Source organism: Xiphophorus maculatus, chromosome 3 (genome assembly GCF_002775205.1).
Source record: "Xiphophorus maculatus strain JP 163 A chromosome 3, X_maculatus-5.0-male, whole genome shotgun sequence".
NCBI classification, from domain to species: Eukaryota; Metazoa; Chordata; class Actinopteri; order Cyprinodontiformes; family Poeciliidae; genus Xiphophorus; species Xiphophorus maculatus.
Window position 1 is genome coordinate 20,293,065 of NC_036445.1, and position 20,553 is coordinate 20,313,617.

General features: G+C 37.3%; 1 protein-coding gene across 4 annotated transcripts in view; it reads left to right on the forward strand.

Annotated features, from left to right (window-relative positions):
• The window catches only part of LOC102216744 (collagen alpha-1(XIV) chain), a 122,086-nt gene that overhangs the window by 68,480 nt on the left and 33,053 nt on the right, over positions 1 to 20,553 (forward strand). For all 4 annotated transcript variants that reach the window (XM_023331258.1, XM_023331259.1, XM_023331260.1 and 1 more), the window contains 9 exons: positions 444 to 583; positions 2,655 to 2,778; positions 9,192 to 9,335; positions 9,897 to 10,061; positions 10,184 to 10,222; positions 10,391 to 10,529; positions 12,086 to 12,228; positions 12,916 to 13,025; positions 18,742 to 18,900. In XM_023331258.1, coding sequence (XP_023187026.1) covers positions 444 to 583; positions 2,655 to 2,778; positions 9,192 to 9,335; positions 9,897 to 10,061; positions 10,184 to 10,222; positions 10,391 to 10,529; positions 12,086 to 12,228; positions 12,916 to 13,025; positions 18,742 to 18,900 — 1,163 coding nt within the window. The remainder of the gene's footprint in view (positions 1 to 443; positions 584 to 2,654; positions 2,779 to 9,191; positions 9,336 to 9,896; positions 10,062 to 10,183; positions 10,223 to 10,390; positions 10,530 to 12,085; positions 12,229 to 12,915; positions 13,026 to 18,741; positions 18,901 to 20,553) is intronic.

A 20,553-nucleotide genomic window follows, 5' to 3' on the forward strand; every position in this document is an offset into this window, starting at 1 on the left:
AAACAACTTTACAGCTGCTGCAATATGGCTTCTGGGAGTCGTTGAGAAACCTGAGAAGAATAAAAGCAGAGAGTAAAGTCGCTGCGGGGCCACGAACACGACTGAGCTGCTAACAAAAGAAGACATGAAATACATAAACCCATTAAAAAAGGGCATTTCTGTGAGTTTCGAAGTGAGTGCACATTGTTAATCCGTCTTTTGAACTTAGTGTGTGCATTGCTCTCATGGCCTGATCCTTGCATATTGACCCCTTTCTTATAGATATATTTGCCACGATTCTTACTTTGAATATTTAATCAGTCTTAATAATTAGACAACCTGTTGAAATTCTGCATTTGCTTTGTCCTTATCTGGCTTCTGTGTGATTTTTTTTTTTTTTTTAAATCCAGGTATGAATTGGGTGGCTGACTAAGTCTTTCTGCATGACTGTCTTATCTGTCTAGTGTGCAAGGAAGCCAAGGCTGACCTGGCGTTTTTGGTTGACGGCTCTTGGTCCATTGGAGACGACAACTTCATGAAGATCACACGTTTTCTCTACAGCACTATGGGTTCACTGGATCTGATTGGACCAGATGGCACCCAGGTTTGTCACTAATGCTTTGGATTTTTATTTTTTTGTGTGTGATGCTCAGACAAGTCAAATAGTGACTAAAATATTCAGAGGTGGGAAAGCTCAAGATGTCATGACTTTTTTTGAGAATGACCAAAGTGGGCTGGACTACTGCAGATATGAGTATAAATAGAGAGACAGCTTAGACATGAGTAGAGAAGGTTGAAGGATATAATAAAGAATAGTACAGAATTGCAGTCCCAGAACTTATTTACATTAAAATTTTGAATAATTTGATAAATTGTTTTATGAGTCACAGTTATTTCTTTCCAACATTTAATGTAAAGCAGATGCTTGAAAAGAACCAGGGATCTTATATTGTGACAACAAAATTAGAGAGCGAAGCTCATCTTTCAGAGTATGTTAACTCTGCAAAAACAAGTTTGCAGCAATTTAGAAGTTTTCCATGTAGATTGTTAAGCCCTCCAAATCATTAAATAGCTTGAGGTAATTGTTCTATTGTGGTGGAATTTCTGTATTTGAACATGAAATGCACATTTCCTCATAAACTGGCTATTAGATCATTAAACGTTATTCTTTTCTTTTTTTTGTTTTGCTTTTTACGTTTGTGCCTTTAGACCTTTGTTTTATTGGGAAAGTGCTAATTCTGGCATGAGTCTACATGGCATGGAAGCTGTTCTTTACCCAATTTTCATTTGTTACTCCCCAGAGAAACCTGCTTGTCTGCAGCCCTTTATCTACTTAAAAGTTTAGGAACGTGAGAAGGAACTTTATTCCCCTAGTGAGTCAATCTTTACTTTCTGGAACGACCTACAAGTTGCTGAGCTGCATTCATTGCTCATTTTCTGCCACTGTGTTCTTTGCCAGGAAACATTACTTCTTGTGCATAAATGGTGGTTTTAATAAGTTAAATATGCATGAATTAAAAGCTGGAATAAGCATCAAGTGGTTCGAGCAGGGAAGGAGGCATTTCTCTGACTCATCCTGCCACAGTTTTACCATTAGGCTGATCAATAGCAATGCCAGGCTTTAACTCCTTCCAGTGTAAAACTGATTTATTTTGGCCTCTTCCCTCCGTGGCCTCCATGATGTCAGCAGACTTCAGCTGCTTCATTTGTCACACTATATAGGTGCTTGCTAAACCTTTTTGTTTCATTTGTGTAATGTCTGCTGTTAAACAGTTTGCTGCCTTTGCTGTTCCCCAAAACCGCCGAGCAGTGGGATACTGACAGCAAGCCACTGGCTGTAATGTGAGAAAGTTGGCTGCCCTGTAAAGAGGCAGTGGGCCCATAAATGTAATGAGACAAGAGCCACCAGTAGCACCATTACTGGTGTGGATGGGATGATGGGGTCCATCGCTCTAATAAAAGCCTATTAGATTGATTATATATCAGTATTAGATATCTGAACAAATGCGTCTTTTAAAACTATTCACACCCAGCTGGACTCTTCTACATGTTGTCATGTTGCATCAGAAATGTTGGTGTGTTTTCTTTTTTTTGTTAGACCAACACAAAGTTGTGAATAGCTCAGAAGTAGAATAATGTATATATTTTTTTTTTGTAATAACAATCTAAAATACAGCAGACTTTTATATCAGGGAGTCTTGGTTCACTGCTTTACATTTCAGCGTAAGTCCCTGCCAGGTTTCCACATCTGCCATGTTCTGATCTAAACCATCCCATTGTTCTGTAGCTCTGGCTGGATGCTTAGGTTCATTGTTCTGTCACAAGCTGGACCTCCAGTCTTAAAAATGACTTAGGAAAACAAACCGAGTGTTTAATGTCATCTGGCATATCCAAAGTAAATGCAAATACAGCAGATAAAACTGAAGTGGATGTTAAATCGCTATATTACGACTATAAGAATTTTTGCTTGTTTCAAAGTTTTCTTGAACCAAACCTGCACAGACTAAAGTTGGAACTATTTTCAAGTGATAATGTGTTTGGTGTTGATGTGAATTGATAGGGCAGAATGTTATTTTCTGTGAAAATTATTTCTCTAGGTGCAGACAGAATTAGACACTGAGAGCAATTTCTTTCTCAATGCTGAGAGCTTATTCGCTGTCTCCCTTTCTGTGCAGGTGGCTGTCGCTCAGTTCAGTGACGACGCGCGGACAGAATTTGTGCTGAGTTCCCACGGTAACAAGGAAGCGCTGCTGGAAGCCATTCAGAAGATCAGATACAAGGGCGGGAACACCAAGACAGGTTAGGAGAAGTTGTCAAGATTACTGTGGTGATGCTCTCACTTTCAAAGGAGAGGACCAAAGCAAGCTTGCAGTTTGTCCTACATTAGTCTAAATTTACCTCTGATTTGTGAAAACAGATAGTAGTTTCCCCTAGTAAAAAAAATATTTACATTGGGAGAACTTGGAGTCCTCAGGTAGTCCTAAAATATTGATGTTGGAAGTTGGAGCTGAAATCACAATATTCCCACAATGTCTTAAAACTAACTTTACTCCTCCAAGTGAATGTTTTCATACTATCTGGACCTGTGGGAAGGATCCATTTACACTCCAACCAGTAGCTGGTTCTAGTGTGTAATAACACACTAGAACCAGCTTATTTTGTCAGCTGGTTCTAGTGTGTAATAACACACTAGAACCAGCTACTGGTTTTCTTTTATCTGGAGTCAGGAAGGAATATTTCCTCAAGACAATCAAGCTTCATATGAAAAACCTGAAATGTTGTAAAATTTGCATGCTTTGGAAAATTTCTTTATTTCTTCAAGCAGCTCTCCATTATGTTTCCATCTTGCACCCTGACACACAACTAAATTCATTTTAGTTTTTGGTGGTATTTTTAATGAAATGATGACAAGATTAAATAAAAATGGCATAAATTAATACACAAATAAGTTTAAAAAACCTATTTAAGTATGTGATCATTTAAACAGAACCGAAAGCACAATCAATATACATGTTTAAAAAAAACTCCAAAATGTATGTCATGACAATATGTTCAATATTTAATTGAATGTAAAAATAAAAATAAATAAAACATGTTGTTATGTTTTATGGAAACATTGTTAGACTCCTGTGTTGCTGCATATTGTGAATTTATTTATTTTGTCAGCGTTTCGTATCATACTCGATGGGATGCTATAGATGATCTGATTGGTTTGCTGCGGAGGTGCTATCCATGTTCACCAATGAGCATTTATGCTCCACTTACCAAGCCATAGTGACAGTTTATTATGTCATGATATACTGTTGCATAGGAAATATGAAATAATAAAAGAAATACTAAAATAAATATATATTTGCACCATATAATTAGTGCACTTAATACACTGACATAATAATAAAACTGCAAAATGTTTTTTATGACACATTTGCTACACTTCTATTTTAATTATTACATATATCACTATTTTATTGTCTGTTTATTAGATTCTGGCAGCTCTGAGCTGTTAATCCTGATTTTTTTTTTCTCTTTTGTTTTAACCACACTGCTTCCTAAAAGCATGTAAAATCCATCCAACTAAATGACTTCACTCTACAGCCATGCTATTTACTGCAGGGGGAAAATATATTAATTCCCGGTCAGGATCCATGATGATCACGCCTGTAAAATTGGGGCGGATGTTTCTTCTGTACCAGGACACATGAGATGGTTGTCAATAATTCAGCTGGTTTCTGCTTTTATTGGCAATCCTGGTTGTTAAAAGCACTTTCATTCAGCTGATGTCTGAAATTTGTGCTCAACATCTTTTTCCGTCCTTGAAAATACAGTACCTACATGTTCAAGGCCTCTGCAATATATAGGTAATATTTATTTTTCCCTTTACATGCTTCCATCTTCATCTGCCTCTCTTGATTTGTTTTCTTCCTTCTTATCATTTTCTTTTTCTTTTATTTGGATCCCCATTAGTTGCAGTTCCCTGCATCTACACTTCCTGGGGTCAACACATTCAACATAAACAACTGAAAATACATAACATATAAATATATCACATAATAAAAGTAACTACAGAAGTAAACAAATACAAAATAGAGGGCGTAGACCAAAACAAATTAATTATAGCACAATAAAAACATTCTGCAAAAGGACATTCACTTCAATATTTTGTCTTCAGCTCTGCAAATTCCTTCTCCATTTGCTTACAGCTTAAAAGACGGAAATGGAGCGAGTACTTTAGCTGACAGGACAGTATCCAAACCAAATGTATGCGGAGTACGGCAAAGAAGAAAATGAACCATGATATTTCATCTTCAGACCACAGAGGGGTAAAAGAGAATCAGCTGAGGTTTGGCTAATGCTCAAAGACACAAAATCAATCTTTCTTTCTCTTCGTTTTTGAGCATTACAAAAGCTGAAAGTTATAGAAATTAAATTTTTATCCTTCAGCTTTTTAAATTTACCTCTCTGAAGTTTTTGTTTTATTGTCACTAAATCATAAAGCAGGGCTGTTTGAATAAACATTTCATATGCTTTAGAGTTAACTGCAAGAAGATGCAGGGATTCAAAGTCATGTGAAAATGACATCCATAACACTGCTAGTTAGTCTAAGCTTGAAATCTGAAAATTGCTGTTTGTTTGTGCTTTAATTAATAAGGGTTTGCACAGATTTGCAAATGATTCATTCCCTTTCATCACATTTTGTCACATTACGACCAGAAACCTCAGTGTGTTCCTTTGCAATTTTATATGACAGGCTTGTGAATTTTTACTGGTAAGGTTCACACATATAAAGACTTTTATAGAGATATTTTTGTCCAGTTTTATTTAATATTTTCTAAAGCTCTGTCAGATTGGATGAAAACATCTGCTAACATACATTTTCAAGTCTTCCCATAGATTGTGCTAGATTTAGTTCTGAATTTTGATTACGCATTTTTAGAAAGTCGCACTGCACTGTCGCTGTACGAGTGTTGTTGCCCTGAAGGCGAACCTCAGTCCCTGACTCAAGTCTTTTGAAGCATCTAAATTTTTATGGATCTGGAATTGCTCTATTTAGCCCCTTCCATCTTTCTGTCAAGTTTATTTGTATAGCACATTTTAGAAAAAAGGCAGTTCAAAGTCCTTCACATGATACAAATGTAAGACAATAGGCAAACTATACAAAAGTTGTGAATAGTTGCTGTCAAGAGTAGATATAATCAATGGCGACTTATTAATAAAAGGCAACTCTAAAGAAATGGGTTTTTAGCCTAGATTTAAAGGAACTCAGTGTTTGATCTGTTTTGCAGTTTTCTAGAAGTTTATTCCAGATTTATTGTGCATAAAAACTGAATGCTGGTTCTAAACATTTGTTTTTGATTATGTAGGATGTAGATCAGACCAGAACCAGAAGACTAGGGTGGCCCCCATGGTTGATCCAATGACAATATTATTCAATGTATTTTGGTGCTAAGTCATTCTGGGATTTATAAATTAACAGCAGTATCTTAAAGTCTATTGCCTGGGAGTCAGCAGAAGGACTTTAGGCAAGACAACTTTATTTATATAGCACCTTTTAGCCAGAGACATTTTTTTGTACAAAGTGCTTGTACAAAAAAAGTTCAAAACAACATACATAGATAAAAAGAAAGGAGAAAAAATCAAGCAGATTAAAAATAGAGTAAATATTAAAATGTTAAATGTAATGAGTCAATAGAATTAAAAAAATGTACAAATAGGCAACTGCAAATAAAAGGGTTTTTAACCTTGTTTTAAATAGACTCAAGATTGGGGCAGTCTTACATTGAGCAGGAAGCTTATTCCAGAGTGTTGAGCTCCGACTCTCGGAATAATTAGTAGGTTTGACTCTAATTAAATCAGTCGGGTGATGTGCTCCATCTTTCTGGTTTTAGTGAGAATGTGAGCAGCAGTGTTCTGGTTGAACTGGACTGGTATATTTATTTGAGCTGTATAATCCTCTTTTTTCTTTTTTTTGCTCCAACGTATTTAAGGTCACATTACCAATGTCATAAAATGTAGCCTAAAGAGTCTGTACTGTAATAGTTCCATATTTGGCAGTGACACAAAAGTTATTTTTCGCTAACTTTGTCTATCTAAGGCAGACTAAAAGACGAAAGGTCTTTAGTTGTTGAGCTTTTCAAACCTGCTGAAATTAAATTGTAGCTAATAAGGGAACAAACTTATCTAATGTGAAATACAATCTTAACTAAACTTGACTCACTGGCATTACATTTAATGCAGCTATATTTTACCATCTTATGATTTCTGCTGGTTTTTGACCCAACACACTGGGTCATAATTTTTCACCCAGCGTGTCAAAAATAAAACAACTTCTACTGCAGCAGGATCAATAGTTATTTTTATGTATATATATTTCCAAAAGTATACTTTAACTTTTAGGATAGTTATTGTTTGGTCTTTTAAATGAGTGTATGAAGATCCGAGTATATGACTTTAGATTCCCTATTCAGTTTTTCTTTGATAAAATAAACTAAATTGTCAGATTTTTTTGTGCATTTTGTAATGGTATCTCTCTTTGGCAGCAGATACAAATCTGTGAGACACCAAAAAATTTTGGTTTTCTGTAGAAAATGACTGCATTTTGATAAGCAACATCTGAAGACAAACTACCTTGAAATGTGTTCATTTAGATACTTCCTCATCCTCTCTTTCTCTGTTCTGGTCTTTTCCGTCTGAACCCTCCCCATCAGCCTCCATCGCCCGGCCCCCTGCTCCATCTGATAGCTGCCCTCCTCCCTGTGTTGTCTTCTGTGTCTCTTCATGCCTCGCTAGCTGCTGCATTTCTAGACATGCCTGTCACGATCAGTGTGTAGAAACAGATGTACTCACAGACGTCTGACATCACAACGTTTTACAGGCTGACAGCATTGTCATTTGTCATCACAGACAGCTTCTTGTGGAAGTGGAGAGAGAAAGTTGTGATATAGTCTGAAAGTTTTGCTTGAAGTTCAGGGACAGTAATATATGTGCTGCATACTATTAATCAGTTTATGGTTGTTTATTAAATTTCTGCAACAATTGGAGTTCATTATCATCTGATCCCTACAACTCAAACACATAAATGTCTCTTGCAGGATGATTAACAATAACCCCATTTAAACTGATTATGTAAATAATGATGTACTAAATTGGCACTAAAATTAAAAAACTGCCTGTGTGAGAAGATTACACTTCTCACTTACTGTTTGGTATAATCAATTACTTTTAGTTCCCTTCATGGGGCAAACAGTGAGCTGTCAGGTGAAATACTTCATTTCTGCACATTATTAAAACTAGTACCCTGTCCACTGCTGTGCTGTGGTGAGTTGAAATCCCTCCCACGTGTAAGATTTATAAAATTTGCTGTGGTGTGTTCACAGAGATGGCCTTTATCAGGGGTGGGCCTGGAAACCTTTTAAAGCCGTCTAGACATTTCATATTGAACGATTAGGTTCATTACCAGGTGATTGGACCTCAAGATGTGCGAACTTTGTGTAATATTCTGGCTTGACTTAAAGCATACAACACGACATGTTTGTGTTAGTCTCAATTCTCAGTGCTTAGGTCATCAATTCTCTGACGTTGTCTTGTAAGGTTGATTATAAAAAGCTTTAACTCATTTCTGTGTAATAATTTCTATGCTCAGAAATGTGCCTGATTAATGCGATTGAAAGATGAATTAATTATAGTGGAGGAATATGAGGAGCCATCTTTGTAGTTTCCCTAACATTCACTTTATGCTGCCCCTTTTTGATCCTGTGTGAAGTAGCATCAGTATTTACTTAGTACATGTAATATTTTTGTTAAAGTGATGGTGTAAACTATCATAACAGAACAAATCTTGATATCATAGGCATTTTGTCAGGTAATAATATAGAAATGTAAATACGGATTTACATCTATTATAGAACAGGCAAATTTTTCAACCGTTTTTTTCTTCAAGAAAAGTTGTTTATCTTTTACTTAATACAGTAATTTTTTTTAGATTAGAGACTACACTGTTATATAGTAGTTTGTTGGCTTATATTTTATAAATGTTTTCAGACACCTCCCCTTGAATTGATTCTAAAAACATCGTCACTGAAAAGGGTTCTGCTGTTTGAGGAGGTTATAAAGACATCAAAGCCATAACATGGATTTATTAAAGTAAGCCAACTGTGGCGATGCGCTCATGTATGGACTTTCATGGTGGGTTTGATTTAAAAGATGTAATTATGTGAGGGGGCTGGTTCTGATGAAGGGAGTGTCAGCAACTCATTAAAAGAGGAACATAATCAGCAGAGTGAGGAAAACGCCTTTAATATCCAGGTTATACAGTATGATGCGCAGAGAGAGCTGTGAATCAGAGATTAACTAGAAAAGGCTGGGGTGTTGTCACAGTAAACCTAAAAAGTACTACAGATAATCTGCTTGTTTTAAAGTCTTAGGATTGGACTAGTCTGGTTGAACCAAAATCCTCAGAGTTAAAACAACAAGGATTTTCCTCCTGATTCAATTACAAATGTCTTCCACACTTGGTTGTCTTCCTTGTAGAGATGTGTACAACGCTTTCGAATATGATCTGTTATTGCAGCAGCATAATCTCTCTCTGAAATGTCTAGAAAATTATATAACTTTTAATTTGAGTGCATTTACTTACTGTAAGGCAGGCAAAGCATTCATTTAAACAAAAAAAAAACATTTAAATCTGAATGTTTTGTCTTTTGTTTCCTTCTCAGGTCGAGCCATCAAGCATGTGAAGGAATCCATCTTCACACCGGAGGCCGGAGCCAGGAGGGGTGTTCCCAAGGTCCTGGTTGTTCTGACCGATGGACGTTCGCAGGATGATGTCAACAAAGTGTCAAAGGAGATGCAAATGGAGGGTGGGTGCTTCGATTTATCAAGAGTAAAATGGTTGACTACAACAGGAATGATGTCACACCTGAGCTTAGCACATTTGTGGAGGTGCACTCTAACATCCATCCACTTTCTAACACTCTTGTCCTTAGTGGGGTCAGGAAGGGTGCTGGTGCCCATTCCGGGCGAGAGGCGGGGTTCACCCTGGACAGGTCGCCAGTCTGTCGCAGGGCAACACAGAGACAGACAGCACAAACAACCACTCACACACACTCACACTCAGACCTAGGGAGAATATAGAGAGACCAATTAACCTAACAGCCGTGTTTTTGGACTGTGGGAGGAAAAGCCGGAGTACCCAGAGAGAACCCACGCATGCACAGGCAGAACATGCAAACTCCATGCAGAAAGACCCTGGGCCGGGAATCGAACTTCTTGTCTAACTCTGTTTCATCATGCTTCTTAAACTATCAGTGATATTTAGTTTAAGTCTGTTTAGTAACTGTGAATTTGTACTTTCTTTTTAATCTTTTATTTCCATTTACTCCAAAATTATCAGAAGACTTTCTGTTTTATGCCACTTTTAGGCTACATCATCTTTGCAATCGGCTTTGCGGATGCAGACTATGGAGAACTGGTGAATATTGCCAGCAAGCCCAGCGACAGACACGTCTTTTTTGTGGATGATCTGGATGCTGTGAAGAAAATAGAGGAGCAGCTTATTACCTTCGTCTGTGAGGCAGCCACTGCCAGTGAGTAACACCAGCTTATGTTTTAAACACCAACCAAATCCATGAATCTTCAGGGAAATAGGTATTGTCTAGAGTTTATTTAAATGCTGGCTGATGATGGTCATAAACTCTTTGTTTTTCAGCTTGTCCATCTGTTCTGATGAGCGGCAACACACTGGCAGGTAAGAGATTTGATCAAATGAGCAACACACATGACGCATAGACTGACAAAGGTTCATTCCCCATTAAGCAAACGGCGATAATGACGGCGCAGACGAGACAGTTGATAATTATGTAGGTAATAATCTCACTGAGAAAAATTAAGTGTGATTTTCATGATTCTGCTTCAGGTTTCAAAATGATGGAGAAGTTTGGCCTGGTGGAGAAGGAGTACAGCACCCTACCTGGAGTTTCTCTGGAGCCCGGTTCGTTTAACAGCTTCCCCTGCTACAGGTTACACCGCGACGCCCTGGTGTTACAGCCCACCAAGTGAGCAAAAGCATGTCCTCCCCGAGATATCAAATGCACGCTGTGTAACGCATGGTAGAGCAAAATATGGCGCTTTTTAGTCTGCCCAAATATTTTCTAGCCACTTTAAAGCTAAAGCTAATATTGGTTACGGTTGCTCTTGGGGAAAATGCTTTTTTTTTTTTTAAAGATACAGTGTCTTTCAAAACAGTGTAAGATCTTTTTATATGGTGTGAGATAGTATTTTATGGTCTTATGAAACCAAAGTTGAATTTTAAGCTGCAGATAAATGTAATTCTAACACAAAAAAACCTGTCATGCCCACATTGTTGGCAGCATCATGACCCGAAGTTTCTTTTCTACAGATGGAACTGTTTTTTGTTTTTTTGTTGTTTTTTTTAAGATGGAGGAAAATATGAACAGGGACGTCAGTCATGATCTAAAACCTTCAGACATCTGATGGGATGATGAAGATGAAAAATGGATTTTATTTTTCTCCATCATAATGAGAAGGTTTATTCATGAGGGAAAAGTTAACGTTTTAGAGTGACAAAGTCAGAGAGCAGAACTAAATTTGACGAAGTTTGATCTGATAGATTGAATTTCGGTTGCAAGAACTTCGCTCTTGCAACCGAAGTTCTTGCAATCTTGCAAGATGGTTGCTTGACAAAGGAGACGGATATTTCTAAGACTCTGTGTGGGCTGGCAATAGATTATTTCCAAATTATACATTTTTTAAATTTGCGTCCACATTATTTTATTTACTGATCAATGGGGCACTGTGTGGTCAGAATAGATGCCCCATAAATCAGCAAATAAAATAATCCAGATGTACTCTTACATCAGTGGTGACTTACGATATTTATTGTACTCTTGCAGTTTTCTTTCCTATGAAGAAGTTTTAATAATAATAATAGTATTTCAAACGATTCAGTGGGGTTTACAAAAGAGTTTGGTTTGACAGCATTTTCGAAAATGTAGGAATGTAATAAAAAAATAATTTGCTTTATATGAATTCCTCATAAATTTAATGTGTTTTGTTTTACCATTTTAAAACACAACTCTTAATGCAGCACAGAGAGGTACTACATTCAAATAAATACATAATAACTGATGTTGTTACTAGTTACCACCAGGGAGCATTTAGAGCCTCCTTGCATGAAAATAGAAATCCTTTGTGTAGCAAAGGTAATTGGAAGCTTTTAATGGGTTCATTTGAGCTCCTGTAATGTATTTCTTTCTGTGATGTTGTCATTGTAGGAGCTTCTTTTCCAGTTTGTGTTGTCAACAGGCTGTAATTGTACCTTCTTGTTGTGTGATTGCTCTATTTTTTTAAAACTGTCCACAATGAACAGTTTGGAAAGTTTAGGGTGGCATTAAAAAACCTCATGCTCAGAGGCAGTTATTCAAAACACGGTGGGTTCTTTGATCAGTCTGTCTGAAGCTGCAGAGAGCGCTCCACCAGCCGCTGCAGCAGCTGAAGCGAGTCAAAATGCACTTGTAAAAGACTTCCAGAGGCTATGTTGGTCTAAGACACGGCTAAGCCTGCTGTTTTTCTCTGTTTGTCTGCTCCACAGGTACCTTCACCCTGAAGGTTTGCCATCTGACTACACCATTTCTATGATGCTCCGTTTACTCCCTGAGACCCCGCAGGAGCCCTTTGCTTTGTGGGAAATCCTCAACAAAGACAATGAGCCGATGGTGGGCCTAATCCTCGACAGTGAGTCTGAGTCGCTGAAAGTTTTTCGGTTTTCTTTTTTCTTTCCTTTAGTTTTCCTGCTTTCCTTCAAGTAAGCCAAGGAAGTTCACAATTTTGGAAGCAAAACTGCAGAAACATGGCTGAGAGAATTTCTTTTAATCCCATCAAATGTTCTTGGCCTTTATCTAGAGAAGTGCAGTAAGTAAACTCAGCCTTCAAGAGCTACTGTCCTGTACATTTTTGAAGTGTCCAGTCTTCAATACAGCTGAGTTGATGGCTGAAAGTTTTATGGAGGCTCTGGTAATGAGTCTTCTCATTCGATTCAGCCATATTGAGCAAAGGGAACATCAAACTCCTGCAGGACACCGACCATCAAGGACTGGCATCGGACATACCTGATCTAAGCATTTTGTTTCTCCAAATAATTGCACTTCTTAAATCTGACTGAATAATATTCATTCAGTTGTAAATTGGATTGAACTCATAGCTCACATTGCAACTCTTATCTCCAAATTACTGCAGTACAAACAAAGAGAAAGTGCTTCAGGAAGCATTTTATTTTGCTTGTGATATTTACAAAAATGGTATCATTGAAATGGTTTGTTTTTCAAAAACAGCATAGCTGAGTTAAATCCAAAAAAAGTTAATTCTGTCTGCAAACGTGAACTTCCTCTAACCTCATCCCACATTCACTCCGCCTGCATTCAGGCTCTGGGAAGACTCTGACATTCTTCAACCACGACTACAGAGGAGACTTCCAGACTGTCACATTCGAAGGACCAGAAATCAAAAAGGTTTTTCACGGCAGCTTCCACAAGGTGCGTGTTGCGGACAAGTGTCTTAAACCATTTCGTTTAAAGTGTGAATGTAGCCTGAAGTAAAAGTGGGCCCTGAATAACTTTCTATATCCCTTTAATGTTTCTACTTTGTCATGTTATGCAAACTTCAATGTGTTTGATCAGGATTTTATTTGAAGTATTACAGCCGCTGAAGGAAAAGGATAAAAGAATCTTTTTCAGAAATGTTTCACAAATAAAAACTGTCACTTGACCTTTTAATATAACAACCTTTGGTAAAAGTGTTATCAATTACAGCTGTTCTTTCACAGGTTTTCCAGAAAACATTAATGAAGAAAAACCATCATTATATCCAAAGGAAACACCAGACTGGTCAGGGATAGAGCAGTTGAGAAGGTTACGCAGGTTTAGGTTATAAAACAAGCTTTTATGATAGCCATTATCTGAGTGTGACACAAGTGTAGGTATAATTTAGAACATGATTGTCAAGCCGAGGGCCAGAAGGAGAGCGTTTGTCAGAAAAATCAGCGAAAAGGTCTCTTCAGACCCATAACTCAGCAGGGAGAATCTGTTAGCAGAAAACCATCAGACATATTTGATATTATCCACGGGTCATGTAAGGGACAGAGGGAAACAATTGTGAGAGAAAACCTGTTATAATGCAAAAAACTACAGACTGGGCAGTGGGTCGCCTTCCAAAAGGATAATGACCCCAAAAATGCCGCCAGAGCTGCAGAGGAATATTTTTTCCTGATCCTCATTGTCTTTTGTTGTGGAAAAAAAAAAACTATTTCCAAGCACTGTTCAGGTAAAATCACTCAATCGGGTTTATTCATGAATTGTGCACAACTCAGAGAGCTTGTAGGACAATCAATAACGAAGCAAGTCTGAACGGAAAGCTCTGCCAGGCAGAGACAACACATGAGTTTTTACACAAAGGGATAGGGGATCCAAAGCATGGGAAACAGACTGGTTCCCATGCAGCTGGGAAAAACAACGTCCAACCTTGTGCATGTAACCCAAATAGCTTTAACTTGGTGGGAATACACAGGAAGTTAGAATAAACATATAGCAATACAACTAGCAGGTGTGACCTTACTGTAATTTTTCCGCATCACTTTCATTTTATAATTTATTGATCTATTTGTCTTCTTACTTCAATAATTTCAAGTTTTTATTAAGCAGTTAACCAATTTTATCCACTGTACAGCACTTTTTGTTCCACCTATCTGTATGCAAAGTGTTCTACAATTGCAGATGATTGATTGAATGATGGGTTACAATCCAGACCCGAATCAATAAATTGAGATTCTGTGGCAAAACTTGGAAAATGTAATTTCTCAGGCTCTTCTGTCTGATCTGACTGGTGTAATTTGTAAAGAAAAATTGGTGAAAATTTCAGAAGAGCTGACAGAGACATCCTCCAAAAGACCTGCAGCTGTAAACGTAGCTAAATGTGGTTCTGTACAGTACAGTTCTGAAAAGTTTCATGATTTCAGATTTTTAATTGTGAAAAAAAATTAAACCAAGTACCTTTTTAGCTCGACAGTTTAAGCACTACTTTGTGTTGGTGTGTCATAAAAAATCACAATAAACTGTCTGACGTTTGTGGTGCAAATTATAAAAAAACTATAAAATGGTATGAATACTTTTGCAAGTCCATGTGAAAGTTAATAAAGACCAATTTCATAATACACTTGCAGATGAACCTTTTGACTGCTGCACAGAAACTGTGCTGAATAGAGGGGAGCTGGTGGAGCTGGACTGTAGGTTACAGGCAGCTGTGAAGCACAAAAACAGGAAGATCCCACGAGTATTTGGATGTTTTTGAAGTTGCACATTTAGTCTGGGGAGATTTCAGAGCCTCGTGGGCTGAGAATTGTTCTCTTTTTTTTATCAGCACTGTTTTAGAGTTTGAACCTCCAACTAAAGAGCCCATCTCCCTTCTCACAGTCTGTCTTTACTGATTTATTCATATTTTAACTTTTATTTATGATTGAACCACACACAGGAGAATTTGAGAAAACGAGATCTCTTTTCTCTTTCTAATTTAGCTCAGCCCCGGTGGGTATACTATTGAGCTGAATTGTTTTTCATGTAGATATTTTAATGAAGTTTATTTTTATGTAAATTGTGTGGTATTGCACTGAATAGCAGCACCAAAGTCCAGTGAGATGTTGCAGAAAAACTTTTATTCCCATTTATGAGAAACGCTTAAAAATAAAAATGATAACATAAACAATAATGCAGGTGTGGAATAAGTGATAGTCTTGATTTGGTCTCCACAGACTCAATGAATGACCAATGCAGACTGCAAAACTCTGATCAACCCCATTAAGATGAAGTATTTCTAACTGGTCAGTTCTAAGAGACTTGTTAGGATTTGGAAAATAAAGCATTCTTCTTCTGTAAGGATTAGCCGGTTTGTACTGTCACTACTTAAAGTATATTTTTTGCTAAAAACAACCTCACAGCCACCCACCAGCCTCCAGTTTTCCATTCCTTATCTCAAAATGTGCGGGAGTAGCTGTCCATCATTCAGTCTTTTGCCTTTGTTGGCGAACATGGCAATGTTCAGAGCAGGAACAGATGCAGAGGACTGCCAGACCAAAGGAAGTGTTTGCTTCTATTTAGACAGGATGACAAGTGAATAAGAGGAATCTTCGTGAGCATGAGCTTGTTTGTGTGGCCTTTAGAAAAGGATTACCATATGAAGACGCCATGCGTTAAAGCAGGAAACCCAGTAGGATCTGTCAAAGCTTACTGAGGCACACAGGCACAGACAGGCTGACAAACCCCAGGGGGGAGAGACAGAAAACAGAAACAGGTAAAAGCAGAGAACAGAGGAATAAATAGAAATGACTCTGAGTTTTAGTCGCAAAGAAAAATATAGTCGTAAAAAACGGAGACACAAAGGGGAGAAGAGAAACTTGTCTTTGCTGTAACTCACACATTGCTCAGAGCCATAATATTCTCCAGAGGCATGTGAAGGCTATTTTTGTACATGCCCACATGATTAAACATTAAAAAGTCATGTGTGCTAAAACTCTTTTTGGGAGCTACAAATCATCATTCTAGAGCTTTAACTAGCTATTTGGGGTTTTCTAGCTCTCAGTCACTTACAGCCTCTCATGATGTAGTTAAAAATATACTGTGTATTCGTATACTAATATCTTAAAATCATATACAGCACTTAAAGAAATTATGTAAAATCACAGCAGTGGGCATCAACCAGTAGGAAGTTAGCTGTAATAAGTGACAATAATCGTTAAACAGCCTTGATTTGGATTCTGATCCATTATTATTCATGAGTGGGATTAAGTTTCAATCTGATTCTAATTTCTGATCCAGTGAAATTATGTGTGTGTGTTTTTCCCTCTTATTCCAGATTGTTGTCACTTGTAATCATTCCCTATTTTTTTCAATACCCATCTTCAGGAGACCACATATTTAGGGGTGAACTTTGACTAGGTCATTCACTCCTCCTTAAAGACAAAAAAATTACATCTATTTTAAGGTCCAGTTTTCTGGTAGACATCTGAAAAAATTTGGGTGAAAACTTTCATTCAGTCAGGCTTTATATTTTGAATTAGCTCAATGAAAACCCCAGTTGCACTTTTGATAGAGGAACACCAGCTCACGCTGTTGCCAGGACGATGTTGTTCTGTGGGTTTGTTTGGTGTTTATGGTGATGCACCGTGATGTTATTTGCCAGAAATAACTTTTAAACCGTGGTTTTTAACTATGGTTTTTGCTTACTAACATAAAAGACCAGATGTCAAGAAAATGCTGCTGGTACAGCTGAACTTAATTTTTCTTCTAATTAAATTCACAATAACAGGTGTGAACCCAGGGAGACTGAATGTTGAAACTGAATCAAGAATGTGTGCATTTAAGTTAAGAAACCAGGTGCCTTTTTTCACATCTTTTTACTTAATTGGGTTTCCGTTAAATTGACAAATGCGTGTGAATTAATAGCCATTGTAAGTTACATTGCTTTATTGATTACTAGAAGAAAAGCACATCCAGGAAGTGGTAAGCTTCCTGACCTTTTACTAGAGAAAAAAAGATTAATAAATTAAAATATTAAACATTTGCTTTTACTTCCTGCTGCTGTTGGCAAGATCATTTTGACTTTATAAAACTGAAATGTGCAAACAAAACATTTTTCATTTAGCATGAAGGCTAGAGTCACATGGAGGACAATGCTGAAACACAGAACGACGGACATGCACATACCACACGGTGCTGCTTATATACCATCGACATTTCCCTGCCCTGCACTCATTCCCTCACCACTAATATTAACCTTAACTGAATGCCACTAAATATCAGCTAAATGTCTGCACCATGGAGAATTTTCATTATGCATTATTTCACAAAAGCTCAACACATATTATGCCCGGTGAAGTATTCAGACCGAAGGACACAAAAGTCACTTTAAAAAACGATGTTCACACCTCAGCAGAGGACTGCATTCTGGCTCTCACATCTCAACTTTGTCTCCATATTATCTGCAAATAATATTCATTTATGCACCTTTGATATAGGGGGTCTGTGCATGTTTTGCTGAAGATGAGCAAGAGCATAGAGGTTATGAGAAAAAAAAAACATAACTGGGAAATGCACAGACACTAATGGTCTAGGTTATTACTGTCCTTCACCAGAATGCCGCTTTCTTTCCTCATTAACTGTACAGACATCTGCTTGTGATGGTTCATGGATCTGGCAGCACTTTTCTCTTGAGTAGGCAGTTTTAGCTCACAGACTTCCAGAGCTCAGGGTGGATTGGGTTATTTGTTTGCTCATTGCAGATACTTTTGGAAAGTATTTATCTAAAAGGGGGAAAAACACACACACAGGCACAGAGGAGTTTATGGTCAGGGTGATTATTGAGCTCATTTGCTGATACACTCTCTGGGAATATTTCCATACTGTGGAGTCGAACTTTAGTCTGGCTCATCAAGCCAGCTTTGGCCTAAAATCACACGGGCAGTACCTTTTTTTCTTGACTGCATGTATTTGACTGGTAATATAAACCCAAAAGTTGACAACTGAATAATAAGAATAAATGGTGAAAAACTTCTGAAAAAATGTAATTGTTCAATTTGGTGTGTGAGATCATTTATTTTTGACGTGTCGTTAGGTTATACAGAGAACCAAAAAGATGCACAGTAGTAATGAAACATCAACAAGGGGAATTTAAAGAATTTTCTCATTCAAAACAAAGAAAAGAGCAGCATTTCTACTTTAAAGATCATGAAATAAATTTATTTTGAAAGCAAAACCTGATCCCGTTTTCATCATGGTGCAGGTACCTGAGAAATTTAGATCACAAAATTGGACTAATTTATGCAAAAACTTTTACTTGAAAGCTTCTTAGAAGATTAATTTTGAAAGGTAAACATAATCCCTTGTTAGGCACCAGTTAAGTAACAACAATGTTATGGTATCTATTTTGTAGTAATCTCACTTATGAAATAGTGAAGGGTTTATTTTCAAGGGTATTTCTGAATGTCCAGCAACCTTTTCAAGTTACGGGAACACCTAGTAAAAGTGTCCTTGATTTCCACTAGCTTAACGTTGTGTTTAGTTAGATTGCTTCAACACATTTAGATTTAAGCAGAATTAAGGATAATTTCACAACTTGCTCACTGTTGTCTTACTCTGATGTCTGGCAATTAGGAAATTTCTATCACACCTTGTTTTCTGACCCTGTTCTTGCTCTGCCACACAGCTCCATGTAACCATCAGCAAGACATCGGTGAAGGTGGTGTTAGACTGCTCTGTGGTCGGGGAGAAGTCCATCAGAGCGGCTGGGAATATCACCACAGACGGAGTCGAGGTCCTGGGGAAAATGGTTCGGTCCAGAGCCAAAAGAGACAGCTCTGCTCCGGTTAGTACTGATTAATGTATATCTGTAGACAAAAAAATATGCTAGGATGGTGGGGGAAAAAAGTGTCTTGGAGTCCACTCTTCACATTTTACAGAGAGAAATAAGACAAAATATTAATTTGTGAAAAATATGTTGTGCTTGCTGTCCACCCCCTCCATCTTCCAAGAGGGTATGAAGAGGGTGTGAAAATGTGTGAAGAATTACTCCCAGGAAAGATGGCAACCATAAATACCTTGTAGTGAGTCAATCAGTGGGAGCTCATTTTATTTATGGCAAGTAGAAATTTGCAAATTGTCACAAATGTATGAAAAAAGTGGTTTTGGGCACCAGAATGTGAGATATCCTGCTGGAAATACAAAGTGCTATCATGGAACTATAATTAGGTGTTTACTTGCAATGCAGGTTTTATTTATTCTGTTTTCAAAATATCTAATCTCAAACTTATCATTATCATTAATATAATAGTAATAATCACTATTGTCATCATTATTATTGTTATTAATTAATAATTATTGGTCATGACTTTATCATGTTGAGAAGAGGCTTCTTCAGATATAAATTGAGTAAATAACCCAAATCTGAAAGTGTAGGTCCCAGATAAAAGATGAAGTGCAGATTATAGAGAGAGGGGTTTACTAAAGACGATGACACACAAAATGCCTACAATAGTATCCATAACATGAACTCTTTCGCATTTTGCCTCAACCAATTTTATTTGAAAATGTTTCCCCTTGCTACTTTAACCATTGATTTTTTTTCAGAAGTACTAATCCCACTGAGATTTTAATTAAATTTTTTCACCAAGACAGCATCTAATCATTTTTAAAATTGTGAAAAACGACATAAGTTCACATTAAAAAAAATCTTGAAGTGTGCATTATATTCAGCAGGCAATGAGTCTATGCTCTGTAGAAACTCCTTTCACTCTATTCACAGCTGTAGGTCTCTTAGATTATTACAATCTTTAAATATCTGAGTTTTTATCCCTTTTTTTTTAGCTCAGGCTTACCGGTACTTTGATTAAAGGGAGAGCATTTTTGAAAATCTGATTATGAACAGATTCTCAGTTGGATTTAAGTCTTGACTCGTGTGTATTCTGAACCATTCCCTGGTAGCTCTGATGTTTGGGTGGCTTGTCTCCTGGAAGGTGACTTCACCCCATTTCAAGTCTTTCTATGTCCTCCAGCAGTTTTAGTTCCAGGATTTCCCTGTACTTAGCACCATCCATTTTCCCATGAACAACTTGTTCATCTGAGCTACAACTGAGTCTTTTCATAGATGGTGTGTTCAGGATGACATGAAGAGTTTATTTCCACCAACAACTTGTTCAATTTAAAAAAAAAAAAAGTTAAGATGTATTCTCATGTGACCACAGCACTTTTTGTATGCTTTGTTTTCTCTGTAATTTGTCTGTGAAAAACTGAACAAGACGTCCATGCGCTTTCATTCAAAAATTGGCAGAACACTCTGTTCTGCCAATTTTCCTTAGGTCAGCTAACAGCTGTCCTATAGATTTTCCTACATGAGCTTTGGATCTCTGTTGGTCCTTCAGAGTCGCTATGGGCCTCTTGGCTGCTGCTTTAATTAATACTTATTTCAGGTAGTCTGTTGGTTAATCCTTTATCTGCAAAATAAAACTCTACAAATTTACAA